General features: G+C 42.3%; 1 protein-coding gene across 2 annotated transcripts; it reads right to left on the bottom strand.

The window, feature by feature from the left end:
- On the bottom strand, positions 1-27916 carry KCTD18 (potassium channel tetramerization domain containing 18). 2 transcript variants are annotated; one of them, XM_056111739.1, is made up of 7 exons: positions 27817-27916; positions 25356-25589; positions 23124-23335; positions 20283-20476; positions 17942-18036; positions 5164-5266; positions 1-1538 (listed from the first exon to the last, which is right to left on the bottom strand). In XM_056111739.1, exons 2-7 carry the CDS (start codon positions 25528-25530, stop codon positions 1100-1102), a joined length of 1218 nt encoding a protein of 405 aa, XP_055967714.1. In that variant the 5' UTR covers positions 25531-25589; positions 27817-27916; the 3' UTR covers positions 1-1099. The 2 variants fall into 2 exon arrangements, with proteins under 2 accessions (XP_055967714.1, XP_055967716.1); XM_056111741.1 differs by lacking the exons at positions 25356-25589; positions 27817-27916 and having other exon boundaries at positions 23146-23278.

Raw genomic sequence — 27916 nt, forward strand, 5'->3', positions numbered from 1 at the left:
GAAAATTCTTACTTTATTTTGTAAAAAGTAATATTTTGAGTATATACTTGAACAATGCAAGTACAACAAGAAGCACTGAGTAAAAAATACCCTGCTTTATGAACTTATTTTTAAACAGTGAAGGCCTACTGCTCATGGAAGATAGAAATATGTGATTGAATTATAAAACATAACATGTAAGCGTAAACACACAACTAAACAATTGTGAAAAAATAGAGGATTAATCAAAATATTCTGTTTAAAAATATTAATTTCTAGTTACATGGAATTTTATGCACAAAATAATATAATAATTAGAATGACTCTTCAATGGTCACTTCTAAAAATCAAATACTAACTTTAGTTAAAAAGTTAACTTTTAATTTTTTTTAAAGTACTTCCCAAATTTCACTAATGACATTAAAATAAAATACTTGAACAATTCAGTCCAAAAACATGTCATATAGTGCTTACTCTAAGAAACCTTATGATGTACAAATAAACTGACTAATGGAAAAGATTAAGAAAAGCCAATCTAAGAAAAGTTCAATTAAGTGAGCATCAAAGTGTAATAAAGTATTGCCTTCCTTTTTCTCCTGCCCATTTCTTTTCATAATGCCTTCGCAGCCCGAGTGTATCCTGTAGGCATTTCACCTTGATCTACATTTTCTCTCAAATTTCCAGCAGATATGAGATAGCACCAGGAAGAAGTAACATTACCAGACAATAATATCTAAGCCCAAACTCCCCCCTAGTCCTAGGTTGCAGTAAAAGTTAAAGTACCTTGGGTCTGTAAATTATTTCAGCAACAAAGAACACTTCTCTAAGTGATGATTTTGCAGGAATGTTTTGTTGTCATAATGCCAATTAACCATTTTAAAAATAATTTTTTAAAAACCTAAATTCACTGTCCATAGATTATCATTTGGAAGAGGGGGAAATGAGAAATAAATAGTGACCCAACCACTTTTAAAACTCCCTCCTACTTTACACAATTAGTTTTCCACCTAATCATCCTACATAGAAACTTGTTTTCACCACTAACAATAAACACTGCCACTTATCGCATCAGAGACTGGAAGCAGTGGGAGGCAAAAACCCAACTGAAAATCCATTTCTGTCAATCAGTCTGGCCCTGCCCATTCTCAGTCTGTAGGCCCAAAGCGCTGGGGTCTTCAGGGGCCGGCTCTGGGGCAGATGACCTTCTGGCAGTGCAGGAAGGTAGGGAAGGCCCAGCAGCACACAGTGGAGTCCGCTTTAGTTTAATGACTCGGTGTGGGGTGGCCTTGTCTGTGAGCATGACCTTGGCTGGAGGTGTGTGTGAGGCTCCATTTTCAGCAGCACCAGACCCAGGCGACCCAGTGCCCACTTTCAACAGGGCAGAACTCTGAGCTGCCTTGGCACTTGGAGATGGGCTTGCAATGACTGGAGACACCTTGACCGAAGCTGAGTTCTTGACTTTGATTTGGGTGCTGGTGGAAGGGCCCAAAAATCTGACTGGTTTAGGACCAATCTTACAGTTCACACCTTCTCCCTCTTCGTTGAAGGCTACCAGGCGCCTGTAAATACAAAAGTACATGAATGTCAGCATTTACAGGTACAGTCCCTAATGAAAACTCTCCAAAGATTGGCTTCAGGGTGAGCAAAAAAGCTTCCATCAAGAGCATGAATCTAGAGCTTACAAGTATCAATCTACCTCATCTCTCATCTCCAAGCAAAAGCACGAGTAAACTAAGCAAGTGTACAGAGGTAGATTTGGCTTAAATACAAACTCTTCTAAAATCACGTAATTTTATGACCAACAACTTAAATATTGGAGTGTTTCATGAGAATTTGACAAAACAACTCTGTCTCCAGGAATCCTCATGTGAGTTGCACGAGAAATGCTGCTACATATACTACTGTCCTGTTGAGATTTGAAAATCTGCATTAACAAATGAATGCTTCTGAGAAGACCTGCAATAAGGATGAAAGTTTAATTTTGTTGCATTCATGTTTCCCAGTCATTCTGCAATGAGACCTTCATAAAACTAGCTTTCCAGGGGAACTGCCAGGACATCAAATTCATGGTCCAGCTGGAATTTGAGAAGTACAGGACAAACCTTCGAAGATTCCTGCACTGAGTCTACTATTCAACACAAAAAGTGTAAAGGGAACCCATTGTTTTAAATGGTCTTGAAACTGTTAACCAACTACTATCAAAGGCTTGCTTGTACCTTCTCCAGCTGCAATCAGCTTCATTCCATGACTTCTCCAACCCACAAAACAGAGGGTGAGTTTCACATAGTGAACTCTGATCTTGGACTCAATATCATGGTGATTTGAATATCACTTTATGTACCAAAGTGCATGACTACCACTCACTCTAACACTCTCCTGAGCACAATTCATTTTTCTCAGATGGGTCAGAGGGCTCAACAGGACACGTAAATGGTCCAGAATCACTGTTTAGATAACTGTTGAGGCATCAAAATGATGTTTTATAAAATCCCAGGGGAAAAACAATGACAAGAGCACAATCCCCATAAAACCATTTCTGTCTGCTTTGCTTACTAGCCTTATCATCCACCAGATGGTAGGCAAGAGTGTCCTGACCTTGGCACCACTGCCATTGGGGCTCAGATTATTCTCTCCACTGCCCTGCACATTCAAGTATACTGAGAAGTATCCCTGGCAGCAGCATCTCCAGTTCCATAGAGCTGTAACCAAAACTGTCTCCTAATATTGTCAAATATTCCATTCCCTGGGGGCACTACTCACCCGCCTCTAGTTGAGTGCCATGACTCTAGACCCAAATAATATTTTCTGACTATAGGTTCCAGAGGCAAAATAAATGATGATAATAAAACAAGGGCCTTTAAGCATAAAAGATAGGTTTTAATAAAGGATGATTAACTACTAAAAATGGAACATATTTCTCTATTTCTCTCTGAAAAATCCTGAGAACAAATGTAAGAAAGTATTCTGTAATTCCATAGGACCAATGAATCAAATTCTAAACTGGGTGATTAAAAAATTAGAACATCTACAAATAGTACCCAAAGTACTAAGAAGTATTTTTTAAATGAATTTGAAGAAATAAAAGTTTAAATGTATTTAAATGTAAAAGACACAGGTGTGGAGAATAATTTAGAAAGCACCATATAACAAAAATGGGTGTGTGTGGCAATCTGTAGAAAAAAGAATTCAGAATAAATCACAGGAAATTTAAAACATTGAAGTTTACTTAAGGGGGTGCAGTGCCCCCAGCAGATCAACCTGTACCTATGGGGCGAGTACATCAGCAGCCTTCAGGATTTCTGATACCCCAAAATTGCTGCTTTGACTTTGATCAGACCCCAACAGCTCGAGATCAACTTTCCTGAGAAATTAAACAGCCAAAACTTAGGTATGTGGGAGACACACCTACAAACAATCTCTGACTCAGATATATAAGCTCATTTATCGGCCTTGCTTCAGAAGACCCATAAATAAATCTAGAAAGAGATCAAAAGCCACAGTTAATCTTGGATCCAAACAAGGCTGAGCAGACAAGGGTAAGTCAGAGGGGCACAGTTCAGCCTGGTGCCTACCCAAGCAGAGCTTCTGGCAGCTGGTTGCTCCCACAATCCAAAATTGCTGCCATGCCCTCGGCCAGACTCTATCATCTTGGGATGGACCTCACAGAGATGTAATATGCTGAAAATTCAGGTATGCCGGTTTTGTGACTGAAATCTCCAGGCTTTTTCAGGGTCAAGATGGGCTACCGCCTCCCATCTCCCTTTACTTCTAGAAGCCTAAGCAGTCATGTCCACACCCCAAGTTGCCACCCACTTAACAAAAGTTACTCCTGTCCAATAAAAAGTGAATGCCCTGAACAAACACAATGACCTCTTAGTACCTGTACTGTAAACCATAACGCACAAAAAGAGAGAGAGAGAGGCAAGCTGGGGTGTTGAGGGATTGTGGAAGGGAATTGGGGGATATTGGTGATGGGAAATGTACATTGGTGGAGAGATAGGTGTTGGATCATTGTATAACCGAAACCCAGTCATGTACAGTCATGTACAGTTTTTAAAGGTCTATCTCATGGATATTCAATTTGAAAAATTGTTTAAAACAATTAATAAGGGGACTAAAGAAATAGCACAGAGACTTAGTCATGTGCCTTGCACACAGCTGACCTAAATTCAACCCCTGGAACCCCACATGGTCCCACAGCCCTGCTAGGAGTGATTCCTGTGTGCAGAGTCAGGGGTAAGGACTGAGCTCCTCTGGGTGAGGTCCAAAATCAAAATAATAATAATAATAATATTAATAAATGTTGGGACTATTACCAAGATAGAAAGGGAATTCACCACTTTGAGGAGGGAAAATGTCACACATATAGGACCACTGTGTCTGCCAGTATTTTGTGACTGGGGGGGTAAGTTCCTGGGGTGGTTCTCAGGTCTGAGGCTCCCTCCCAGCAGTTCTTGCCAAGCAGGCCAGCAGTTCAATGCAAGAGCCCTATGATGCAGTGTTGCTTGGGCTCTGCAATGTCTGGGATACCCAGGCCACCCCAGAAGTGCGAGGACACCTTGAGTGCTACACCCATTTATCCTGGAGGACCCATGCAGTGTCAGAGACCAATTCAGGGTTAGCTCTTATTCCCTGTACTGTCTCTCTGACCCCTCACCCCCAAAAAATAATTTTTTTTGGAAGTGCCAGAGATGGTATCCTGGGCCTCACACATACAAGTCATGCTCTACCACTAAGCTACAACCCAGGTTCCACTAGTCCTTTGAAAATCACACACTTGGGCTAGAGCAATAGCACAGCGGGTAGGGCGTTTGCCTTGCACGCGGCCGACCCGGGTTCGATTCCCAGCATCCCATATGGTCCCCTGAGCACCGCCAGGGGCAATTCCTGAGCACAGAGCCAGGAGTAACCCCTGTGCATTGCTGCGTGTGACCCAAAAAGAAAAAAAGAAAAAAAAAGAAAAAGAAAATCACACACTTTTCCCAAAAGAATATACTATATAATCAACTTTAGAGAATAAGAATTTTTACATCATTTTGATACTTCTCACTTAAGATTTACTTTTTTGATGGTAAGACAGAACATTCATCCAGAAGATAAGTATAGTAAAGTCAGACACCATCATGTACTCTCCCTTTAGAAAGGTAGTAAAATGTAGTAAAATTTATCAACAGCACAAATAACCTCTTCCGAATTGGGGCCATGTGACGCAGGCTTCCAAGTAACGGTCGCTCCTCCAGAGTCCAACATTCTATCAACTCATGAGGCACGCGCCAGTAGCTAATACCTGGAAGGGAAAAAGACACAATGAAGAGAGCCACTGTTCATTACTACAATGTCCGACAAGAATAATCAGAAACAATGTAAGGTTCATACCTTCGCTGTGACTCAGGATGGTACACACACCACAATACAAAGTGCCCCCATGAAGAGCCAGTGTAGCAGTGGCACAGCTCATGACCTTTTCTAAGAGCTGGCTGATCCCCAATCTTGTCACTGAGCAGCTGAGAACAGTTGGCAGGTCTTGCCTGGGAACTGGGCAGCTATATGTGAGCTGGTGAGAGACAGGCTCAGACTCTATATTCAGGCCTGCCTGGTCTGACTCTGACTTGGTCACTCATAATCACGGGATGGAGGGAAATTTACCAAACTTTCCCAAGCCTAAATTTTCCCATCTGTAAAGTGATGACAATAACAGGACATACATGACAGAATTAATTGTTCTTTAACTAAGTAATGAAAGCAAAATGCTTATGATAAGGTATGGCAGAGACTAAGCACTGGAGATGCTAAGTGCCTTGCATGCAGTCGCAATATTGTGGTGGTGTATGCATTTGACAGGAGGGTTAATATGTCTTCCCATCTTTCACTGGGTTTCATCTAAATATGAAAGGACAGGGGCTGGAGCAATAGCACAGTGGGTAGGGCGTTTGCCATGCACGCGGCCAACCCAGATTCGATTCCCAGCATCCCATATGGTCCCCTGAACACTGCCAGGAGTAATTCCTGAGTGCAGAGCCAGGAGTAACCCCTGTGCATCACCGGATGTGACCCAAAAAAAAGGAAAAAAAAAGAAAGGGCAAATGATGTTCACTCACGTTTATCTTAATTTTTAATTCTGGTTCCTGAATGAAATCTGAAAACATATTTTTATGAATCTTGACAACATTAGACTAAGTGAAAGAAGTCATACACAAAAGGTCACGTATCATATGATTCCAATTATATGAAATATCTGGAATCAACAGATCCAAGGAAATAGAAAGCGGATTAGTGACTGCCAGGAGCTAGTGGGAGATAATTTCTTAAAGAGTACTGGGTTTCTTTGGTAGACAATAGAAATGTTTTTAATTTGACAATGTATATGTACTTTTATTGTACAGATTTTGCATTTTACTTCAATTTTTTTTAAAAAAGCCCCTAAACTATAGGCACTAAGAGGCTTACATTCAAGTCATAATTTTTACCCAGCTTATAATACTGAATAAAATAGTATAATCTGACATTAAAAATTAGTCATCTTGGGGCTGGAGCACAGCGGGTAGGGCATTTGCCTTGCATGCAGCCGACCAGGGTTCGATTCCAGTATCCCAAATGGTCCCCTGAGCATTGCTGGGGGTAATTCCTGAGTGCAGAGCTCGGAGTAACCCCTGAGCATCACTGGGTGAGACCCAAAAAGCAAGAAAAAAAAATTAGTCATCTTTAAGTCCAAGAATGGACTTAGTATCTTCTTTTTTTTTTAATCATTAAAGTTCTGACAATAGACAGCATTCAGCCGAAGAGAAGGACAACATGGAGGGCGGGATCCACAGATCCCGAAGGAAAAAAAAAAAAAAAACAGGTTCCAAAAAGAACCGAGATCATCGGGAAGCCCCAGATGGGGTAAGTACCGCATCCCGCCTCCCCCAGATGGAACCCCGGTGACCAGAAGCCTCTACAAACACAGCTCGAGTATGCGGGAACTAGGACTTTTCCTCAAAACCGCGCGGCCGCGACATCTCTCTATATACAAAGTGATCCAAGGGAAGTAAACCACCCAACGTTTCTCTCTGAAAATCATAGTTAAGTTTGGAGCACGGCCACAGCCCCAGAAACACAAGGACTTAATGCATAACCCAGCAGCTTGGAGCAGAAAAGTGAACGGGCTATGCATTAATCCAGGCCATCATGACTGTCCGGAGGGGAAAGGGTGTTGCCCCATTCGCCCTCTCCTCTCTGGAAAGAAAGATGGCGGCCACATGGGAGCCTTGTGGACAGCAGGTATGAGCCGGGGGTGTGGGGGCGACTAAAACCTCATGGGAAAGGGGGCGTTCCGGTCCGTCCTTCACGCCCTAACGAGGTCACCAGTTGCCCCCTGCGAGCGGCTCTCCAGCACGGCCACGGCCCCAGAAGTACAAGGACTTAATGCAGAACCCAGCAGCTTGGAGCAGAAAAGTGAAAGGACCATGCGTTAATCCAGGCCATCAAGTCTGCCGGAGGAGAAAGGGTGTTGCCCCATTCGCCCTCTCTTCTCTGGAAAGGATGGCGGCTGCATGGGAGCCTTGTGGACAGCAGGTATGAGCCGGGGGAGTGGGGGCGACTAAAACCTCATGGGAAGGGGGGCGTTCCGGTCCATCCTTCACGCCCTACCGAGGTCACCAGTTGCCCCCCGCGAGCGGCTCTTCAGCACGGCCACGGCCCCAGAAGCACAAGGACTTAATTCAGAACCCGGCAGCTTGGAGCAGAAAAGTGAAGGGACTATGCGTTAATCCAGGCCATCAGGTCTGTCCGGAGGGGAAAGGGTGTTGCCCCAGTCGCCTTCTCCTCTCTGGAAAGAAAGATGGCGGCCGCATGGGAGCCTTGTGGACAGCAGGTATGAGCCGGGGGACTGGGGGCGACTAAAACCTCATGGGAAGGGGGGCGTTTCGGTCTGCCCTTCATGCCCTACCGAGGCCACCAGTTGCCCCCCACTAGCGGCTCTCCAGCACGGCCACGACTCCAGAGCACAGAAACCAATTTCTTAACTATCTGACTTTCAGTAGAAATACTTCCAGGGTCAATAAGTAAAATAGCAGAAATCCAAAACCAACATATAATTCTTGAACCCAGCTGTAGAAAGCAAATCACTTCACAATGCTTTGTCAGCATGTCTGATTTGGGGGTGGGGGGGTAAACTCTAAATAATAGTGGTGAATCTTTTATTGAAAAAATGAATCTAATCAAAGCAGATAGAGTGTTAACTAGAATTCATCTGCCCCACAGGGACTGGGAGGGGTGGGGGGTGGGGTTTTATTGGGGTTCTTCATGGTAAAAAATAAGTTTTGGTAAAGGGAAATGTGCTTGATATTTGCATGACTGAGACCTAAACCTGAAAGCTTTGTAACCTTTCCCATGGTGATTCAATAAAAAAAAAAAAAAAAGTTCTGACAATAACACTAAGTCAGCATCAAAGTATAAATAGATACAGAATATAAATATACAATATAAATAACACGGCTAGTACTCAAAGAATGCTATGAATTTAATAAAACAAAACTTCCAGAACTGCCAGATAATGATCACAAACCTATTGGTAATATTGAAAAGCATTACCATATTTCATCTGTTAGGTTTGTTTAAGGGCTGGAGTGATAGCACAGCAGGTAGGACATTTGCCTTGCACGCAGCCCACATGGTCGACCCGAGTTCGATTCCTCCATCCCTCTCAGAGAGCCCGGCAAGCTACCGAGAGTATCTCGCCCACACGGCAAAGCCTGGCAAGCTACCCATGACATACTCGATATGCCAAACACAGTAACAACAAAGTCTCATGATGGAGACGTTACTGGGCCCACTCGAGCAAATCGATGAACAACAGGAAGACAGTGACAGGTTTGTTTAAAATTAAGTTAATGGGATCAAGCTTGCATACAATAAAATTTAACATTCAAAATTAATTTTTAATTGTAGTTTAGTCATTATGTTTACAATATTATTAACATTTACAGTTTTTTTGTTTGTTTTGCTTTTTGGGTCACACCTGAGGATGCACAGGGGTTATTCCTGGCTCTGCACTCAGGAATTACCCCTGGCGGTGCTCAGGGGACTATATGGGATGCTGGGAATTGAACCCGGGTTGGCCGCGTGCAAGGCAAACGCCCTACCCGCTGTGCTATTGCCCCAGCCCCCTAACATTTACAGTTTTGATGTACACGTTACCATACTTCACCACCCATTTTATAATTAAATAGGTGCTCGAGATAGAATACAGGGCCTCACACATGAAAAGCAAGTGCTGTATCACTGAGCTATAAACCTCAACCCTAAAATTCACCTATTTTAAGCATTTTAAGTACTTAGTTCAATACTTAAACCTATTAAATATTTACCTATTTTAAGTATTTAAGTTCCATGAACTTTGATAAATAAGAGTCATGTGATCAAAATCATAACGAAGGAGATAACAGAACATTCCAATCCCTAAAAGTTACTGACATTTCCCACTCTTGTCTTTCCTAAAATGTGATAATGAAACCAAACAGGATTTAGCCTTTTGTATCTAGCTTCTTTAGTCTGATGCTTTGAAGTTTAATCCACGTTAATGACCATGTATTTATTCCTAAGTAATATACCATTCGCTTTACCGGATAAAACTGCGTGGGTGGTCGTGCGAGACCTGGTCGTGCGAGGGCTGGAGCGATAGCACAGCGGGCAGGGCGTCTGCCTTGCACGCAGCCAACATGGCCGACCCGAGTTCGATTCCTCCGCCCCTCTCGGAGAGCCCGGCAAGCTACCGAGAGTATTCGATATGCCAGACACAGTAACAACAAAGTCTCCAATGGAGACGTTACTGGGCCCGCTCGAGCAGGGCCTCTACTAATATACCATTGTATAAATACAATGCTATTCATTTAAAAATATTTCTTTTCCTGGGAACCATTTAAAAAAATTAATTAAATTAAAAAAAATTTTTACTGACTATGAAAGTTAATTCAGAAGCTGGGGAGATGGCTCAAAGAAATGGAGGTCATGTTTGATATATGTAAACCTGGAATTTAATCTCTGGCACCTTATGATCCCCAAGTACCACTGGGAGTAACCAGAAGACTATAAGGCACCTCTCCTCCAAAAATAAGTCACATTGTACAAAATTAGAGAACAGAAAAAAGCACATATAGAAACATCAAAATCTCTAAAATTAGGAATCACATTTTTGTATACTTCATTTCATAGTCTTTTCTAGTCCTATTTAATTAGTACCTAATTAAAAAATCTTTACAATTAATCTTGTTTCCTTTTCATCTGTATGAAAACTAACTCAAAACATTTTAATCACTGTATTATTCCATGGGTATACAAAAATGTATTTAACCTTCTGTTACAAACACTTATTTTCTTTCAAACTATTTTGAATAATACCAAATTGGACATCACTGTCCACAAATCTTTGGTGATACTTTAAGGCGTATCCTAGAAACAGAATTACTGAATCAAAGAAGGTGAATAATTTCACATATTGATGTTTGATAAGTTATTTTTTTAAAAATCTAATACTTTTATTCCTTCCAAGAATGTGAAATCTTTACTAACTGGCATACAGAAAAAAGTTTCAATGTAATGTATATTTGACTGACAAGTGAGTTTGAGTTTCATGCCACATGTTATCTCTTTTTGTGGGAGTTTTGTAGTCATGTCGTACACATTCACTGATAATAAGGATTGAGCTGATTTTCTAATCATGATAAATCTATATTGAGGATATTTTTTTAGATAATCAACAGAGTATACGTATTTAGTCTTTTGACTTTTTTGTTTTAAAATTAATGCTTAAATGTTCATAATTCAGTAATATTAGTAATGGTAGTAAATGAAATAAAATATTAATTACTTAAATATTTAATATTAAATCATATATATTTGAGACTTGGGAATTTCTTTTTTGGAAGAGATACACTCTGTGGTGCTCACAAATTACTCCTGGATTTGCACCCAGTAATCACTCTTAGTGGGTTAGGGAACCATATGGGATGCTAGGGATAGAACCCCAGGTTGGTCATATGCAAGGCAAACACTTCACTCTCTCTCCAGCCCAGTCTTTATAATTTCTTAAGCTCATGATTTCTTTTCTAAAAAATCAAGTATCTGTCTAAATTTCCTTTTGGTTTATTAGTTTCATTTTTCATTCGTAAGACAACAGGGTATTATTTTCATAAGTAATATAATGCCAAAGTTCTGTGTTCTGCGAGCATGCTTCTCATTCATTGAACCTATCCTTTCCATTGATATTAAATACTTCTTATAACATGGCAATTTTATGCTTACAATTTTGGGGGGGCTTAGTCTTATTATCTGCATCTATTCTTATACCTCAAGCTCAAGCGGGCCCAGTAACGTCTCCATTGGAGACTTGTTGTTACTGTGTCTGGCATATCGAATACGTCATGGGGAGCTTGCCAGGCTCTGCCGTGCGGGCGAGATACTCTCGGCAGCTTGCCGGGCTCTCCGAGAGGGGCGGAGGAATCGAACTCGGGTCGGCCATGTTGGCCGCTTGTAAGGCGAACGCCCTACCCGCTGTGCTATCGCTCCGCACAGCGGGTAGGGCGTTTGCCTTGCACGCGGCCAACATGGCCGACCCGAGTTCGATTCCTCCGCCCCTCTCGGAGAGCCCGGCAAGCTGCCGAGAGTATTCGATATGCCAGACACAGTAACAACAAAGTCTCCAATGGAGACGTTACTGGGCCCGCTCGAGCAAATCGACGATCAACGGGAGGGCCTTTACCTTTACCTTTACCTTATTCTTATACCTGTTTTCTGTTATTATATATCTATGACACAACTTATTGTCAAATAGAATTAGTCTGTATTTCTTTTTTTTTAAATTTTGATCACTTGATCACGTGACGTCCCGTTACTCGGCGATTTGCTCGAGCGGGCACCAGTTACGTCTCCATTAGACCCTGTTGCATGCTAGTGTAGCCCAATGGCATCTGCTCATTCTAGGAACGTGAACAGCCTCAAACCGATCATTCAGGGTCTTGACGAAGAAGTCTGACCATCTCATAGATGGGCGGCCATGCGATTTTTTGATGTTCCATGGAATCCAGTCAGTAATGGCTCTAGTCCAGCAGTCATGTCCAAATCTCATTACATGTCCAGCCCATCTGATTTTCAACACCTTGGCAAACGAGACAGCATCCCTGATTCTTGACCATTGACAGAGGTCGGAACTCCGGATTCTTTCTTTCATTTGAGTGAAGCGTGATACTCCAAGCAGAGCTCTTTTGATTCCTCTTTGGCAGACCCGAATAGCGTTCTCATCCTGTTTTCTTGTGGCCCCGGTTTCTGAAGCATATGTTAATGCAGGAAGAACAGTGGAATTAAAGAAATGTGCCCGGAGCTAGAGGTTCTTCATCCTCTTAGCTATTTCTTTGACACTCTTGAAGGTGTTCCAAGCCTCTCTCTTCCTCCTGTGCAACTCAGGTGCCAGGTCATTTGTCGTGTTGACTTCTCGACCTAGGTACACATAACTGCTGCATTCAGAGATGTTCGTCTTGTTGAGAGCGAATGGAACGTCAGGAATGAGACCATTTCTCGTAAACATTGTCTTCGTGAGATTCAGCTGTAGTCCAACCTTTCCACATTCATGGTCGAAGTGGGCCAGCATTTGTGCCGCTTGGCTGATGCTTGGTATTTTTAGAACAATGTCATCAGTGAAGCAGAGGTGGTGTAGTTGCCAACCGTCTATCTTCACTCCCATTCCTTCCCATTCCAATTGTCGCATGACGTTCTCAAGTGTGGCAATGAAGAATATTGGTGAAATAGTTATAACCCTGCCGAATCCCTCTCTTGACGTCAATGATCACCTCCCTGTAGAATGGTGAGATCCTGGTAATGAATCCGCAATACAGCTCACAGAGGATCCTGATGTACTGAGTTTGAACTACCTGTTTGGCTAGGGCCTCGATGACCGCTTCAGTCTCAATAGAATCAAAGACCTTCTTTAAATCAATGAAAGTTAGACAGAGCAGCATCTTGAACTCCCGAGAAACCTCAATGAGCTTAGTTTTAGTGTGGATATGATCGATTGTGCTGAATCCTTTTCAGAAACTGGCTTGCTCGCATGGTTGTCCTTCATCTAGTGTTCTGCCAATCCTGTTCAAGATGACTCAAATGAACAGCTTGTAGACAAGAGAAAACAGGCAGATCGAGCAATAGTTGCCAATGTCGTGGATGTCTCCCTTCTTGTACAGTAGTACAAACCTGCTGGTTTTCCACTGGGACAGAACCTTGCATTCAGACAGGTAGTGTATGAAGAGCTGAGCCAGTGTATTGATGAGTACTGACGGCAAGTTCTTCAGGTGTTCAGGACTGACCTTGTCTGGGCTGGGTGCTGTTCGTTTCTTTACCGACAAAATGGCGTGTCGGATTTCGAAGGGAGAACACTGGAAATGACATATCCATCCTGCGGAATTTGGTATGTGGGCAGGTGGACGTGGCTGTCAAAGAGATCCGAGTAGAAGTCATGGATAATCTTCTCCACTGCCCTTCTGGAAGATGTGATAGATCCATCAGGACGTCGGAGGGCAGTCATCTTGGTCTTGTAGTTGGCGAAGGACAGGTGGGCGTTACAAATGCTTTTCCCAGCTTCTACCACATCTGCCAGTACTGCTACTCTTCTCTCTTTGAGGTCTTCCTTTATCGCTACTCTGCACAGCTTTGCGAGCTCGGACGTTTGCTTGTGGATGTGACTATCTCTTGACGTTCTTCACACAATCATGGAGGTACTGAACAGTCAATCGTATTCCTCCTCAATGTTGTCAACAACTGCATCTTCCCATGTTGCCGTAATAGTGCCAAAGAGCTCCCAGTTGGTCATTCTGGGAGTTCTCTTCTTAAACTTTGCAGTCCTCTCTCCCTGCTCTGTGAAGTAGAATTTCGAACAAAGGAGATGGTGGTCCTATCCCGTTTGGAATTTTGGGACAATAGCGACATCGGTCAGGCAAGACTGTCGATCGAATATGATGTGGTCAATTTCGTTGTGGAACTGTCCACCAGGAGACTCCCATGTCCAACGTTTAGATTCGGCCTTCTGAAATTGTGAGTTACCATGGTCATGATGATGAACTTAGAGGTCTTGGTCAAGGTCTTGGTCAAGATGATGAACTCAGACAGTCTCTCACCCTGTTCGTTCCATTCTAGGCCATGGGTCCCGATGTGGAGTTCTTCAGTTTATCTTCTCGGTCCTATCTTGGCATTAAAATCACTGACAATGATCTTGTAGAAGGTGTGGTCTTCTTTACAGAACTTCTCCAGCTCCATGTAGAACTTACCAATTTCTCCATCATATGTTGGTGCATAGACAACGAAGATAGAAACTGATAGTGAGCCACATCTATTCAAGTGTAATCATCCGATTCAGGTTGTTAGGCATTCAAATGAATCAATGTTTATGGCCAAGTTCGTGTTGACAAGGACAATGACACCACCAATGCCTCTTTTGTCGCATGTTCTAAAGAACAGGTCTTCTCCAGTGTCAAAAATGGCGTGATGTGATTGATGCCTTCTCATGTCGGTCAGACCAATGATGTTGTACTTAATCTTTTGCACTTGCACCATAAGGTCCTAAATGGAAGCATCCGATGCCAGCATACGTGCATTGAAAGTACAGCTAATTATTTTTGTCCTTCTTTGTTTTGGCAGCCTAGTTCAGCCCTGAGATTTTTTATCAGCCTCTCCTTCTTCATCCTTCTTAACGCTGCTGTATTGATGGCTCTTTCAGGGTCAGGGGAATGAGACCCATTGTATATACTGGTTTTGGCATATCGAATACATAGAGGCTTTTTGGGCGGCCTCTAATCATCCTTGCAGGTGTTCCCATGGTTCAAACCATATTTGAACCCCATCAAATATGGTGCAGTAATCTTGTATTAAGTGTTTTATGATGTGTCGTGTGGCCGCAAAGTGGCCGTAGAGTCCAGAGAGCGTCCTGGAGCGTGGCGGCGGCTGGGTAGTGGAGGTAGTGGAGGTACTGGAGGTCTGCCGGGCTGCTGGAAGCAGGCAGAGGATCTCTGTTCCCGGGTCCATTGAGCCTGGAGTCCAAGGTCACAGAGTTCTGCTTCCCTGATTCTGTGGGGCTTTACTCGTGCTTGAGTCTTGGCCCAAGTGTCTGGAAAGCATCCTGAAGCATGTCTGCGGCTGGGTAGTGGAGGCAGTGGAGGTATTGGAGGTCTGCCGGACTTTAAATTTTAAATCTTTAAAGACTGATTATTCTTTTATTTTTTCTTTTTGGGTCACACCTGACGATGCAGAGGGGTTACTCCTGGCTTTACACTCGGGAATTACTCTTGGTGGTATTCAGGAAACCACATGGGATTCTGGGAATCGAACCCGGGTCGGCCGCATGCAAGGCAAACACCCTACTGGCTGTAGTATCGCTCTAGTCCCAGACTGTATTTCTTAGGTTGACTGAGTTACACATGTAATGACTTCTTCTCTTGACATGTTCTTGACTATTAACTGATGATTCCTTCACGGATTTTTCACTTTTTGTTTTACTTAATCTTTACTGAGATACAACACTGTTAATACTAGTTTAATGAAAACATTATTTCAAAAAACACCCATCGCCAGAGTGCCCCCTCCCCTCCACCAAGGTCCCATAAGCCTCTGCCTTTCAACTCCTCACATTCCATCCTGCAAACTCAAATCTTTGGTTCAACTCTCCAATTTCGTTGTCTCTGGCCCTTTGTTGCTCCCTTACTGTGTTAACTTTAAATCCCACATATAGCAGGTTATTATTATTTATCCCTTTCCTTCGAATGACTTTACTCAGTATGATACCCTCTAGTACCAGCCAAGTTGAAGTAAATAACATGATTTTATCCTTTCTTACAGCTGTATAGTATTCATCATAACTTTTTGATCCATTCATCCATAGTGGGCATTTGCATTTCCATATCGTGGCTGTTGTATTAAATACTGCAATGAACACAAGTGTGCATATATCCTCAAATGGATTTTTAAAGATAATTCCAAGATTCCCACAGAATTCCGTTGGTATTTTGATAAGTACTGTGTTAAATCTTTAATTTCATCTAAGAACTGAATATTAGAATATTTAGATTTCCTACTCAAGATATTAGTATGCCAAACCATAACAATCTTTACCCCTATTTTTCTTTTTTATGGATGAATGGAAAAAATGGATGGATAGCAGCTTCTTCATAAGAAAATAAAGCATTTCTTGGCAGGGCAGAAGTGTCTATCTTTTGCTTATAGCTATCATGAACGGGATTTCACCCTATAAGGTAAAGGTAAAGGTAAAGGCCCTCCCGTTGATCGTCGATTTGCTCGAGCGGGCCCAGTAACGTCTCCATTGGAGACTTTGTTGTTACTGTGTCTGGCATATCCAATACTCTCGGTAGCTTGCCGGGCTCTCCGAGAGGGGCGGAGGAATCGAACTCGGGTCGGCCATGTTGGCCGCTTGTAAGGCGAACGCCCTACCCGCTGTGCTATCGCTCCAGCCCTCACCCTATAATTTGTAAGTAATTTATCATTAGTAATCTGCAAATTGTTGGTCCTTCTAAGAGTTCTTTTGTTCTCTTCTATTTCCTATTTTATGGTTCTCTACAGGCCTTCAAGAACTTTAAGTAACAATGATGACCAACCACATACTTTTTTAAAAAGTTACAATGTTTTCAACAATGCTAACAGATGTGAGCTCTCAGATCTAGCTTCCTGAGTCACTCAAACAACCTAGCCAAAATGTCTCCTTGACCCCAGGCCTCCTGGCATTCTGCCATTCCAGGAGCATGAAATGAGACACACAGAATAACACTAGGTCTGTACTTCAACCTAAGTGCACATCAAATAAACCTAAAACAAGACATTTAAAAAAGAGTAATATATCTTTCATTATACTTCATCCCATCTGCCTGAGAGATATTGTTGGGGGTAGAAGGAAACGTAACAAGGGACCACATTATAATCCTATGTGATTTGTAGCATCCATCTCTACCAAGTTTGAAAATTATCTGAGATGTTATACTTTCCTTCAGTCCAAAATTTAGGTTTTGGTACAGTGACTGAAACTAACAGATAGTCAAAAGCATGCTTGTTAACAGCTAACCTTCTGTGATCTTGAAGCAATGGACTGTCCTCTCTGAGACTTAGTTTCCTTATCAATAAAATGGCAAATACATACAAGTTTGTTTCATGAACAAGAAATGTGAATATGAATCACTTATCACACTGAATATTAAACAGCATTATCATCAACGCTTACATAGCAGTTTGGTAAAAGGTAGTCAAATTTCAAATTGTACATGTAAGGATTTGCTTGAGCGGGCCCAGTAACATCTCCATTTTAAGACTTCTTGTTACTGTGTTTGGCATATTGACAATATCAGGGGGAGCTTGCCAGGCTTTGCCATGCAGGCGAGATACTCTTGGTAGCTTGCCGGGCTCTCCAAGAGGGGCAGAGGAATCGAACTCATGTTGGCCGTGTCAGCTGTGTGCAGTATCTCTCAACAATAACGCCCTACCCGCTGTGCTATCGCTCCAGCCGTTGACTAATGTATAAGGGCTCTTAAAACAGAATTATTTTAATTATTATTTATTATTTATTATTTAATTATTATTATTATTTAATTATTATTTAATTATCTCAGCATTATTTTAATTATTTTTATAAATCACATGTTTTATGCTTAATCTAAAAGCATATCCCCTAGGATAATATTAGGTACATTGTAAGTGATGAGTATTAATTGACCCAATAAGCAAAATAAGCAAACATACTTCAAGTTACTGAATTATAAACTATTACAACACCTGAGACTTAATTCTAAGTGAGCCTCAACACCTCAACTTAGTATGAACTGACAAATTCCTTGACCCTCATAAAAAATCACTGTCTAAACAAAGAAATGCAATATTTAAGTTTACCTTATCTTACTAAAGGAAAGTCTACATGCTGCCATGAAATAAAAGAAATGTACTGTACCTTTTCCTTCCCAGGCATCAAAGGCATCCATCATTTTCTTCAACTCTGCTACTGAATAATAGCTCCAAATGTACTGAACATTATTTCCCGCCTCTCTAGAAATAGTGCAAAAAAAATCTTAAAAAAATTACTACCTAGGTATGAATGTATATAAGTGTCTGTAAATATATACATTATGTCATTATGTCAGCTAGACAAAGTATGTATGTTATAATGAGTAAACAATAAATGCTTGTTAATCAAGAATAAAACATATTGACCCAGCAATACCACTCCTGGGAATATATCCCAGAGAGGCAAAAATGTATAGTCGAAGTGACATCTGCACTTGTTTGTTCATTGCAGCACTCTTTACAATAGCCAGAAACTGGAAGAAACCTGAATGCCCAAGAACAGATGACTGGTTAAAGAAACTTTGGTACATCTACACAATGGAGTACTATGTAGCTCTTAGAAAAGATGAAGTCATGAAATTTACATACAAGTGGTACAATATGGAAAGTATCATGCTAAGCGAAATGAGTCAGAAAGAGAGGGATAGACATAGAAAGATTGCATTCATCTGGGGGATATAAAGTAACAAAGTATGAGATTAATACCCAAGAATAGCTGAGATCAGCACCAGGAGGATTACTCCATAACTTAGAGGCCAGCCGGGTATCCTAGAGGAAAGGGCTGTTCAGATAGAGAAGGGAGCACCAAATAAAGGATGTTTGGAGGATCCTCCCAGGAGGGGAGATGCATGTCGAAAGTAGACTATGGACTGAACATGTTTGCCATTCAATGCCTCTTTTGCAGACCACAACACCCAAAAGGAGAGAGAGAACACAGGGGATTGCCCTGCCACAGAGACAGGGGGGATGGGGGGATGGGGGTGGGAGGGATATTATCCATGGTGGTGGAAAATGGGCACTGGTGGAGGGATGGGTATCTGATCATTGTATAATTGAAACCAAAGCACAAAAAATTGTAAATCTACAACTTTAAAAAAAATAAAATAAAATAAAGGGAAAAAAAAAAGAATAAAACATATAGGCATAGAATACTTCTGTATTTTTAAGCATAAATATATGTGAGTAGATACAAAAGTATATCAATACACCATAGTTATATACTAATCTAGCTTTATTTTTTGTTTTGTTTTATTTTGTAGGTCACTCCCAGTGATGCTTAGAGGTCACGTCTGGCTCTGCATTCAAGAATTCTCCTGGTGGGGCTGGGAGGACCATTATGGAATGCCAGGGATCAAACCCAGGTCGACTGTATGCAAGGCAAGCATCCTACCTGCTCTGGTCCCACAATTAGCATTTTAAACTGTAATAAAGTATTTATTAATTTCACAATATAGAGCATACAGACAAATCACTAAGTACTTAAATTTTATTTTTTAAAAATAAGTCAAATCTAGTAAAATTAGAAAACATTCAATCATTTCTAAAACTTTTCTAATGGTTTGCCAGCTACTTAACATATCTTACCTAGAAACATTTTGATTGACAAGGAACTGAGAAGCAGATGATACACTTAATTACCAAAAGACAAGTACACATAACTCACTGAGTTAATATTCAGTGTGATAAGTGGTTCATATTCACATTTCTTGTCCAATTCAACAGCCCAGGAAATTACGAAAAAGAAAAGTGAATTAACCCTCACTATTTTAAGAATTTTCTTTAAAGTTCAAATCATTGGATTTGAAAGCTGGGAGGGACAGGGAAGCCTTTCCCCAGTTCTCAGTACAGGTTACTCACAAGAGGCCAGCAGGAGGGTCCTGGGTTACTAAAATGCACTGCTACATTCCCAGATCACTGATTTACACGCCAGACTGTGGTCTTAGGAAAGAACCCAGGTGTGGCATTTTGCCAGTCTTATCCCTCTTCCCTTTCTGCAAATAAAACTTCACAGTACATCCTGAAGTCCACCCCTGCTGGAGAACCACTATCCTAGACCTTGTATTTGGGAATGGGCCTCTTGCTGCACTAATATCCCAGCAGTGGGGTGATACTTAGCAGCCAGGGCCAGTTGATTGGGCTGGATCTGTTGGGAAGGGATGGATGAGGAGTAGGAGGGGAGAGTGGTACTGGAGATTGAGCCCCATGTATGTAAGGCATGTGCTCTCACCCTCTGAGCTATATCCTTAGCTCCAGACCTCAGGTTTTATATATAAGAAATATAATTTTAAGTTCCTTATGAAGCAGGCCTGTCTCCAGCTATCAGGGCTCATTCCATCTGCTGAGAGATGTTGATGGTTTTTTCCAGTCAAACATAAAATCCACTTGCTAACACCTCATTAAAGAGATCAACACTTTTTGTTCTTTTTCTTATTTAAATATGGACATACCTTTTAAAAATGCTTTTACTGTGAATTCGTCCTCCCAGCTGCTTATCAATAGCATCTGTTCCATCCGTTTTGGTGGCATAGACACCAATAATCCTACTCTCACAGCTTGCACCGGATGTGTTAAGATAGTGGAGGACCCAAACTGTTGGTTTATTGCAAACTAAACCATATGAATCACAGAAGTCTGTTAAAGCCTAAAGCAGAAAATATATATAAAATTTGAGTTTAAGCCTGGAGTACAGTAAAATGAATTTGCACTACTACTTTCATATAAAGCTTCACTTTCATTTTGGTCAAAAGGGAAATAAAAAGATTATAAATTTCAGACTAGTCTATATACCTTTAAAAACTCATCATGCATTGCTGAAGTGGATTGGGAGTAAGGGGAGAATGTCACAGAAAACATTACCCAAAGAATAATACCAGAATTTTTCTACACAGAAAATCTAGAGAATCCATTCCATACTGAATAACAGTCTATTTCTTTCTCTCAGCCTCACCACTTTAAAAACTTCCTAGAGTAATTAAACACTAGCTTAAAGAGGAAGCTTTTCCTCTTCCTTGCCCCAATTTCTCATTTGACTTACTCTTCCTTTCACCTTCTACTGACTAGACCTATGGTTGATGGTTCCAATGTCAAATCAAATTACAGATTAACTAGATTAACTTTTTGTTTTAAATAAGGATATATGAACTCCCCTGCCAGGATAACACAGCAGTAGGGCGTTTGCCTTGCGCGTGGCCAGGTTCGATTCCTCCACCCCTCTCGGAGAACCCGGCAAGCTACCAAGAGTATATCGCCCGCACGAAAAAGCCTGGCTAGCTACCCGTGACGTATTCGATATGCCAAACACAGTAACAACAAGTCTCACAAAGGAGATGTTACTGGGCCCGCTTGAGCAAATCGATGAACAACGGGAGGACAGTGCAGTGCAGTGCTATATGAACTCACTGTACTCATTAGGCATTTGTTTGCTCACTTGAATATTAAGTACCTAATGTGTGCTAAGGTCTGGAGATAAAAAGTGAACAAGAATCCTTCTAGAGTTTATAGCTAATGAAGAAAACAGTGATAAAATAAGCCATTAGTGCATAGGAAGTGCTACCTGGTGAAATGACCAGCTGATCAGGAAAAGAGCAGGAGAGTTCCTGGGTACTGGGGAAGGGAGCAATGAGGGATGGGGCTTCCCTGAGGAAAATGGCACTGGCATGTGACAATCTCAAGGACAAGCACACTTGTCTTGTTTTATTCACTGCACCATTCCCAGTACCTGGAGTAGTGCTTGATACTAAGGAGAAGCTTAACATTTCCTGATTCAGTGAGCAAAAACAGGGCTCTAACCAATCCTGCATTTTCGTTTCATTTCAGCTAACTCCTGTGCTGGCCATTAACTTTACTTGCACATCTCCGAGAATGCCCAACTACATTACACTGTCCAAGGACAAGGTATGTTGTATTTTTTTTATGTCCCACACTCTCTAGTACAGTGCTCTATACCACAGACAATTCACATAAATGTGTACTGGCTGACAGAATGAATGTGAGGTGTTCCTTTTGAATATAAACCAGGAATAGCGCAGGGACTTCAGAAGATGAATATCAATCCACTGCCATGTTCTGATCAGGCATTTGGGACAGCTTCCGCAGATGTGCAAACAGCACCGTTAAGATTGCCTGACAGACAACTCAATTTATAACTTGAGCAGCAAAACCCACGGAGCCAGACAAACTCCAGTCAGAGATCTGCAATCAAGTCACTGATCTCGTCAAAGCTGCACTCCTAATAGCCAGGCTACAGCTTGCTCTACTAAACATTAACATCTAATTCAAAGCATTCAAATCAATCCAAACCATATTTCATCATTAACAATTATCTGGGAGTAAAAAAACCTTGCTTGCTCAAAGGACCAATTACTAGAAATATAATTATATCGATAAGATAAAGCAGTGAAGTCTTGCTACAGATAAAAAAAATTAATTTTACTGTGCTTACTTTAGCAGCGGCTGGAGCGATAGCACAGCGGGTAGGGCGTTTGCCTTGCTCTCGGCCAACATGGCCAACCCGAGTTCGATCCCTCCGCCCCTCTCGGAGAGCCCGGCAAGCTACCGAGAGTATTCGATATGCCAAACACAGTAACAACAAGTCTCACAATGGAGACGTTACTGGGCCCGCTGGAGCAAATCGATGATCAACGGGAGGGCCTTTACCTTTACCTTTTACCTACTTTAGCAGCGCACACAGGAAAACTGGACATACAGAAAACTCAGCCTGGCTCCTTGCATACTTTTCACACAAATATGGAAAGTACTCCATAAAGAGATGGATTTATCTCAAAGTGAACTACTCAGGACTGATATTTTAACAGTAACGAACTGTTCCACTCACTAAATAAGATATAAGCTGTCAATGCAACATATTTTACCCAATTATATCATTTTTACCATTCTTTAAAAAACTCATCACAGTCAACAAAGTAATACATTATGCCCTCACATTCATAATTTTAAAAGAATTTGAAGAGCAAAATAATTCTACAAAAGCACCATCAGAATATGTTAAATCTTCAAGTGAGTAATAAACACTTCATAAGCCTTGGAGTGGAAATATAAGATACTTTTCTTGAATAGCATTTTGGCCTTGAAAATATGAGGAGTAAGAAATGTGTCTTCAAAATTTATTTTAAAAGATTAGCTCATTGAAGTTTTATGTGAAAAGATAGGCTGTGAAAAATAATACACACTGCATTGTGGATATAAATGTTCAATAAATAAAAAAATATATATATACATATATGTGTGTGTGCATATACATATATTAAAACTTAAGAAAATGCCAAGACCTTTTTAAGTTCTATATTTGACCTTAAAGAATATGTCTCCATTTCATTGGCCAAGTGATCAGAGAGGCAATATGGATAAGGGATGCCAAAGTAATCAGCCTCTTCCTGTAATGCAACTCGAGTCTGCTCATCTGCGGGAATGTGAACTTCTCCATGAAGATAATCCAAAAGGTACTTAAACAGCTGTCCATCACGGTCAATAACACAAGCCCCTAGAAAAGAATAAGTTCAAAAATGATTGCACACAGACACTTAATGAAAGTCAATAAAATTTCAAGATGTGGGACAAAAAATCAGACTAAGGGACTTGGTAATTAGAAATACTTCTTTTGGGGCCAGAGTGATTGTACAGTGGGTAGGACATTTCCCTTGCACGTTGACGACCTGGGTTCGATCCCGGGCATCCAATATGGTCCCCGAGCACTGGCAGGAGTAATTCTGAATACAGAGCCAGGAGTAACCACTGCGCACCACCATGTGTGACCCAAAAAGCCAAAAAAAAAAAAAAAAGGAATGCTTCTTAATATCTGTTGTTCAAATAGGTTAAGTCCAATTTGGTGATCCTCTGTCTTCTTCTTACCACAGACAAAATGTATTCTGAGCAACATTTGAAACGTTGTGGGCTTGTTTTGTTTTGTGTTTTCATTTGGGGGAAGCGGGGAATGGGTCAAATCCAGAATTGCTCAGAGCTTACTACTTGCTGTATTCAGGGATCATTCTTGGTTAGGCTACAAGACCATATGGGGTGCCAGGGATCGAAGTCAGGTAGGCTGAGTGCAAAGCAAGCTCCCTAGCTGAAATCTCTCTCCAGTATCCTGTTTGGAACTTTGGATACAATGACAGATTTTGACTATGGCCACTGCAAAACCATGGAGATCTGGGACTAACTGCTGTTAGAATAGGAAGCTACCTCTTAGTCATAACCCAGCTGAGCCAGGAAAAGATCAAATGAGAGCACAACAGTACTTGCTGCGATGTTGTATCACCAACATACAAACACTGGCACTGGCTTCCTAACTCCAGCCAGGTCGTATGTTAGGACTTACAACACTGCAACTGAAAGATCCTCAACTTTAAAAGAAAAATGTTGTGCTGGTATCACTTTTTGATAAAAAGCTTATTCTTAAGACAATTTTGCAAGATTACAATAAAATGATATTTCTATGTGAAGTTTCTTGATAATGCCTTTTCTCCTTTGACTTGTTTAGAAAAGGAAGAGATTTTAAAAAAGTAAAACTTAGGGGTATGGAGTTAGCTACAAAGAAGTGGAGTACATGCCTTGTTTGTGTAAGGCCTTGAGTTTTAATCCCCAGCACTATATGATGCCCCATCCCTACCACCAGGAACAGGACTGTTGGGCCAACACAGGTCCCTATCACAAGGCTGAGTATTCACCAGCAACCTTTTTGTCCAGAGGGGCATCAAAGGCCTAAACACCAGTCATTGCTACCTTTTTCTTCCAACTACCACTCAGATGGTAAGGCAACGTCTCAAGACTCCATAATCCCGTTCTTCTAATACAAAACAAAGAGTGAGTTCACAAAGTCCTAGTATCAATTAAGAAGTGAAAAAAGCGGCACTTGCATTGCTGAAGTTTCTTTACAACCAGTAACAGGTTCACTGAATCCCAGAGCCCTCAAAGAAGAGAACTCTCCCTCAAAACCCCAACCTGCAGTTTCTTCAAAACACCAGTTTTCAGTTCCTGCCAGGGGTGATAAATGGTCTCATGCTATTTTGGTAGCCCTACACCTCAGTTCATGCAAGGCTACATGATTAGACAAGGTGGGATGCTTAACACGATGCCCACACCGACAGTGACGGCCCTATCTGCTAGGAGAGTAACTGCTTTCTCCAGAGGAGGTGGGAGAAAGCCACCTTCACTTCCCTTCAAGATCACAGACATAAGAAACATATTTAATCAGCCTCAACCCCTTTGCCCAAGGCATTGTGGGCATGTTAACAACTTTCAAAACATAATTAAATCCCATCATGAAGTCACTGTTGCCTTTTAATGCCAACTTACCTTTCACTTTTTGTCAACTTTGACAGCATCACAGATTCTAAAAACATCTATTTAATTTCCCTGTGTACTTTATGATAAATCTTGTACTTCCATCTAAGTATTAATATACTAATACACTCTGCTGTCATTAGGAAAATCAAGAGGAATACAGACTAGGCTCAGATTTGAATTAGTATTCATACTAATACTTGGAAACTGTCGATATTTACCTGATTCATCTGTTTTTAGAGGAAAACGACCACTAAACATGGATGCTAACATTGAGTCCTTGAAGCGGCACAAGGACTCACGTCTCGCTGTGTAAATGCAGCCACCCACATTCAGTCGAAGGACTTCTAATACGTCCTCTTCTGCCTTCTGACCTTCCATTGTTTCCATGGACATGTTACTTTTTTGCCTTGAAAATTTTTGTAATTGCAAAATGACTTCGGTCCGGTTTCCCTCTGTAAAAAAAAAAGACAATCACTACGATGGTTCTTTCCAACACTGCTCTAAACAGATAATAAAACAAACATACTTTAAAAAGGAGTCTGAGATACAACAAGCAGCTGGAAAACTTTGGCTCAGGGGATTTTTAAAAGATAATTAAGTATTACAACCAAATTATAGCTGCTGCTGCACTGTTGAAAGAATTAAACAAGATAATGCGTAGTCTGACACACAAAAAGCAGATGTGAGGTGCATTTATGATCTGTAATAGAGACTTAGCTTTTTAAAGTCTGAGGAAGCTCTAGACTGCAGATGGAGCAAGGAATGAGACTGCCTTGCTTTAGCACTTACAAGCTTGGATCAGTGCTTCTCTGCCCATTTTTCTAAACTATAAAATGCATCGCAGTAACTGCGCCTGCCTCGAAAAACTACCAGAGGAACAATTGACAAGTATAAAATGTATGTGGCACAGTCTGTCTCCAATTAAGTATTTAATAAATGATAAATATGATGCAAAATTACATACACTTTACCATAAAGTTTATAACCGAAGACCTTGATCTGGAGATTTAAGGAAACAAAAGAGCAGAAATTAGCAGAAAATGTGATTCTTAAGAAGCAAGGGACTATATATTTTATCAGTTGAGATCAACCCCATAAGGCTGGTCTGGTCTAAACAACAATAACTATTTCTAAATCACCCCCTGGTTTCTTCACTCTCCAAATGGCTGAAGCTTTAGGGAAAGTTGGCTCTAATACCTAATCCATTCTGGAGACGGAGCAATTGTTCATGGCCTTTCTCTGAATCATATCTAGCTCAATGACTTAGAAGGCACTCCAATAATGGACAGTCCTGAGTCTACACACTTTCTAGCAACTGCAAAATGGCTATTGCTGCTCAACTACAGTATCCACACCCAGCAAACCTGGTATCCAAACCCAGCACTCCAATTACACACTCAATCAGGAGCTGTTTGGAAAGGCTTTACCATTTAAGGCAGCCCCAATGACAGGGGATAGGACGTTAAGAAGACCACCTGGGTCAAATATGGTCGGTGGACAAAACTCACCAAGTCAAAGACACAACTTTCAAAAATCATCTATGGATGTCACCTGTGGGGAGCTGCCCAGATAGCCTGGGCACAGCACCCAATGCCAGCCTGAGAGCACACCTCTGAGTCACCTACTAGAACTGGTTTGCCAAATCCCATGGATTCCTCACAGGGTGGGGTACACTACCTGCATGGCCTTCCCGGGTACACTCCCTCCTAGAATCCTGACACAGGTCTCCATAGTTTGTACCTCTGTTCACCATATCTTATCTCACGTGTTTAATCCCCCGATCACGGAGAGCTCTCAGGCCTGAGAAAACAAGGCCAGCATCACATTGTCCAACCCACAGGATGCTCACACGTGACGCCCTTGGGAACCAGGTCTGCCACACGCACAGCCCGAGTGGGCAGCAAGCTCTGTCCCTACTGACAGAGGACACCTGAAAGAAGCGAGTCGTGTGAGGGCTCCAGCGCACTGTCCTGCTACAAAGTGGAGTCGCCAGGAAACCGAAACCGGGCCCGCGGGACCGAGTTCAAGTTCTGCCTGCTGCACCGTACACCATCTCACCTCAAGGCTCCTTGCCTTGCCACTCACCCAGCAGTCACCCGGCAAGCTCAAGACTCCCGCTCTGGAGAGCCAGGACTGAGGGACACCCCCCACAGGAGAGGTCCCGGGGCCACCATATCCAGGCCAGCCGCTGGCCCCTCCCCCCGCAAATGCACCCACTGAGCCTCCCCGCCGCGTCGGGAGTGGCCGGGACCGGGGAGTGTCTCCACGGTGAGGACCTGGAACCACCCACTTCCATATTAATCCGGGAGTTTGGGGGGTGGGGGGTGGGAGGAGAGGGTAGAAGCCCGCAGTGAATGCAGATTTCCGGGCCCCGGCACCGAGCCGGGCGGCGTGGGGAGTCCTGTCTGAGGGTCCCCACCAGGCTGAGGCGAGGCCAAAGACAGTCACACGCCTCCCAGGAAAACAGCACAAAACGGGGGGAGGGGCGGAGACACCCGAAAGCCCCGCCCTGAGTCTCTCCGAGGCCCGGGATGCCGAAAGGGCCGGAAGCCCGAGCCTTCAGCCGAGGGGCGCCGGTGTTGGCGGCGCGGCCCGGACCCCGCCTCCCAGACCCACGGCGCACCCCGCGCCCCGCTCCTGGGCACGGGCGGGTTCGGGGAGGCGGCCACCCCGACTGACCTGCGGCCCGCCCGGCCGTCGGTGCGGCCGCTGGACGCCGCGGGGCCCGACGCGGAAGTGACCGCCCGCTCGGCTGCTCGGCAACTCGTGCCGCGGCGCT

This window comes from Sorex fumeus, unplaced genomic scaffold (genome assembly GCF_029834395.1).
Source record: "Sorex fumeus unplaced genomic scaffold, SorFum_2.1 ptg000014l, whole genome shotgun sequence".
Lineage (NCBI taxonomy): Eukaryota > Metazoa > Chordata > Mammalia > Eulipotyphla > Soricidae > Sorex > Sorex fumeus.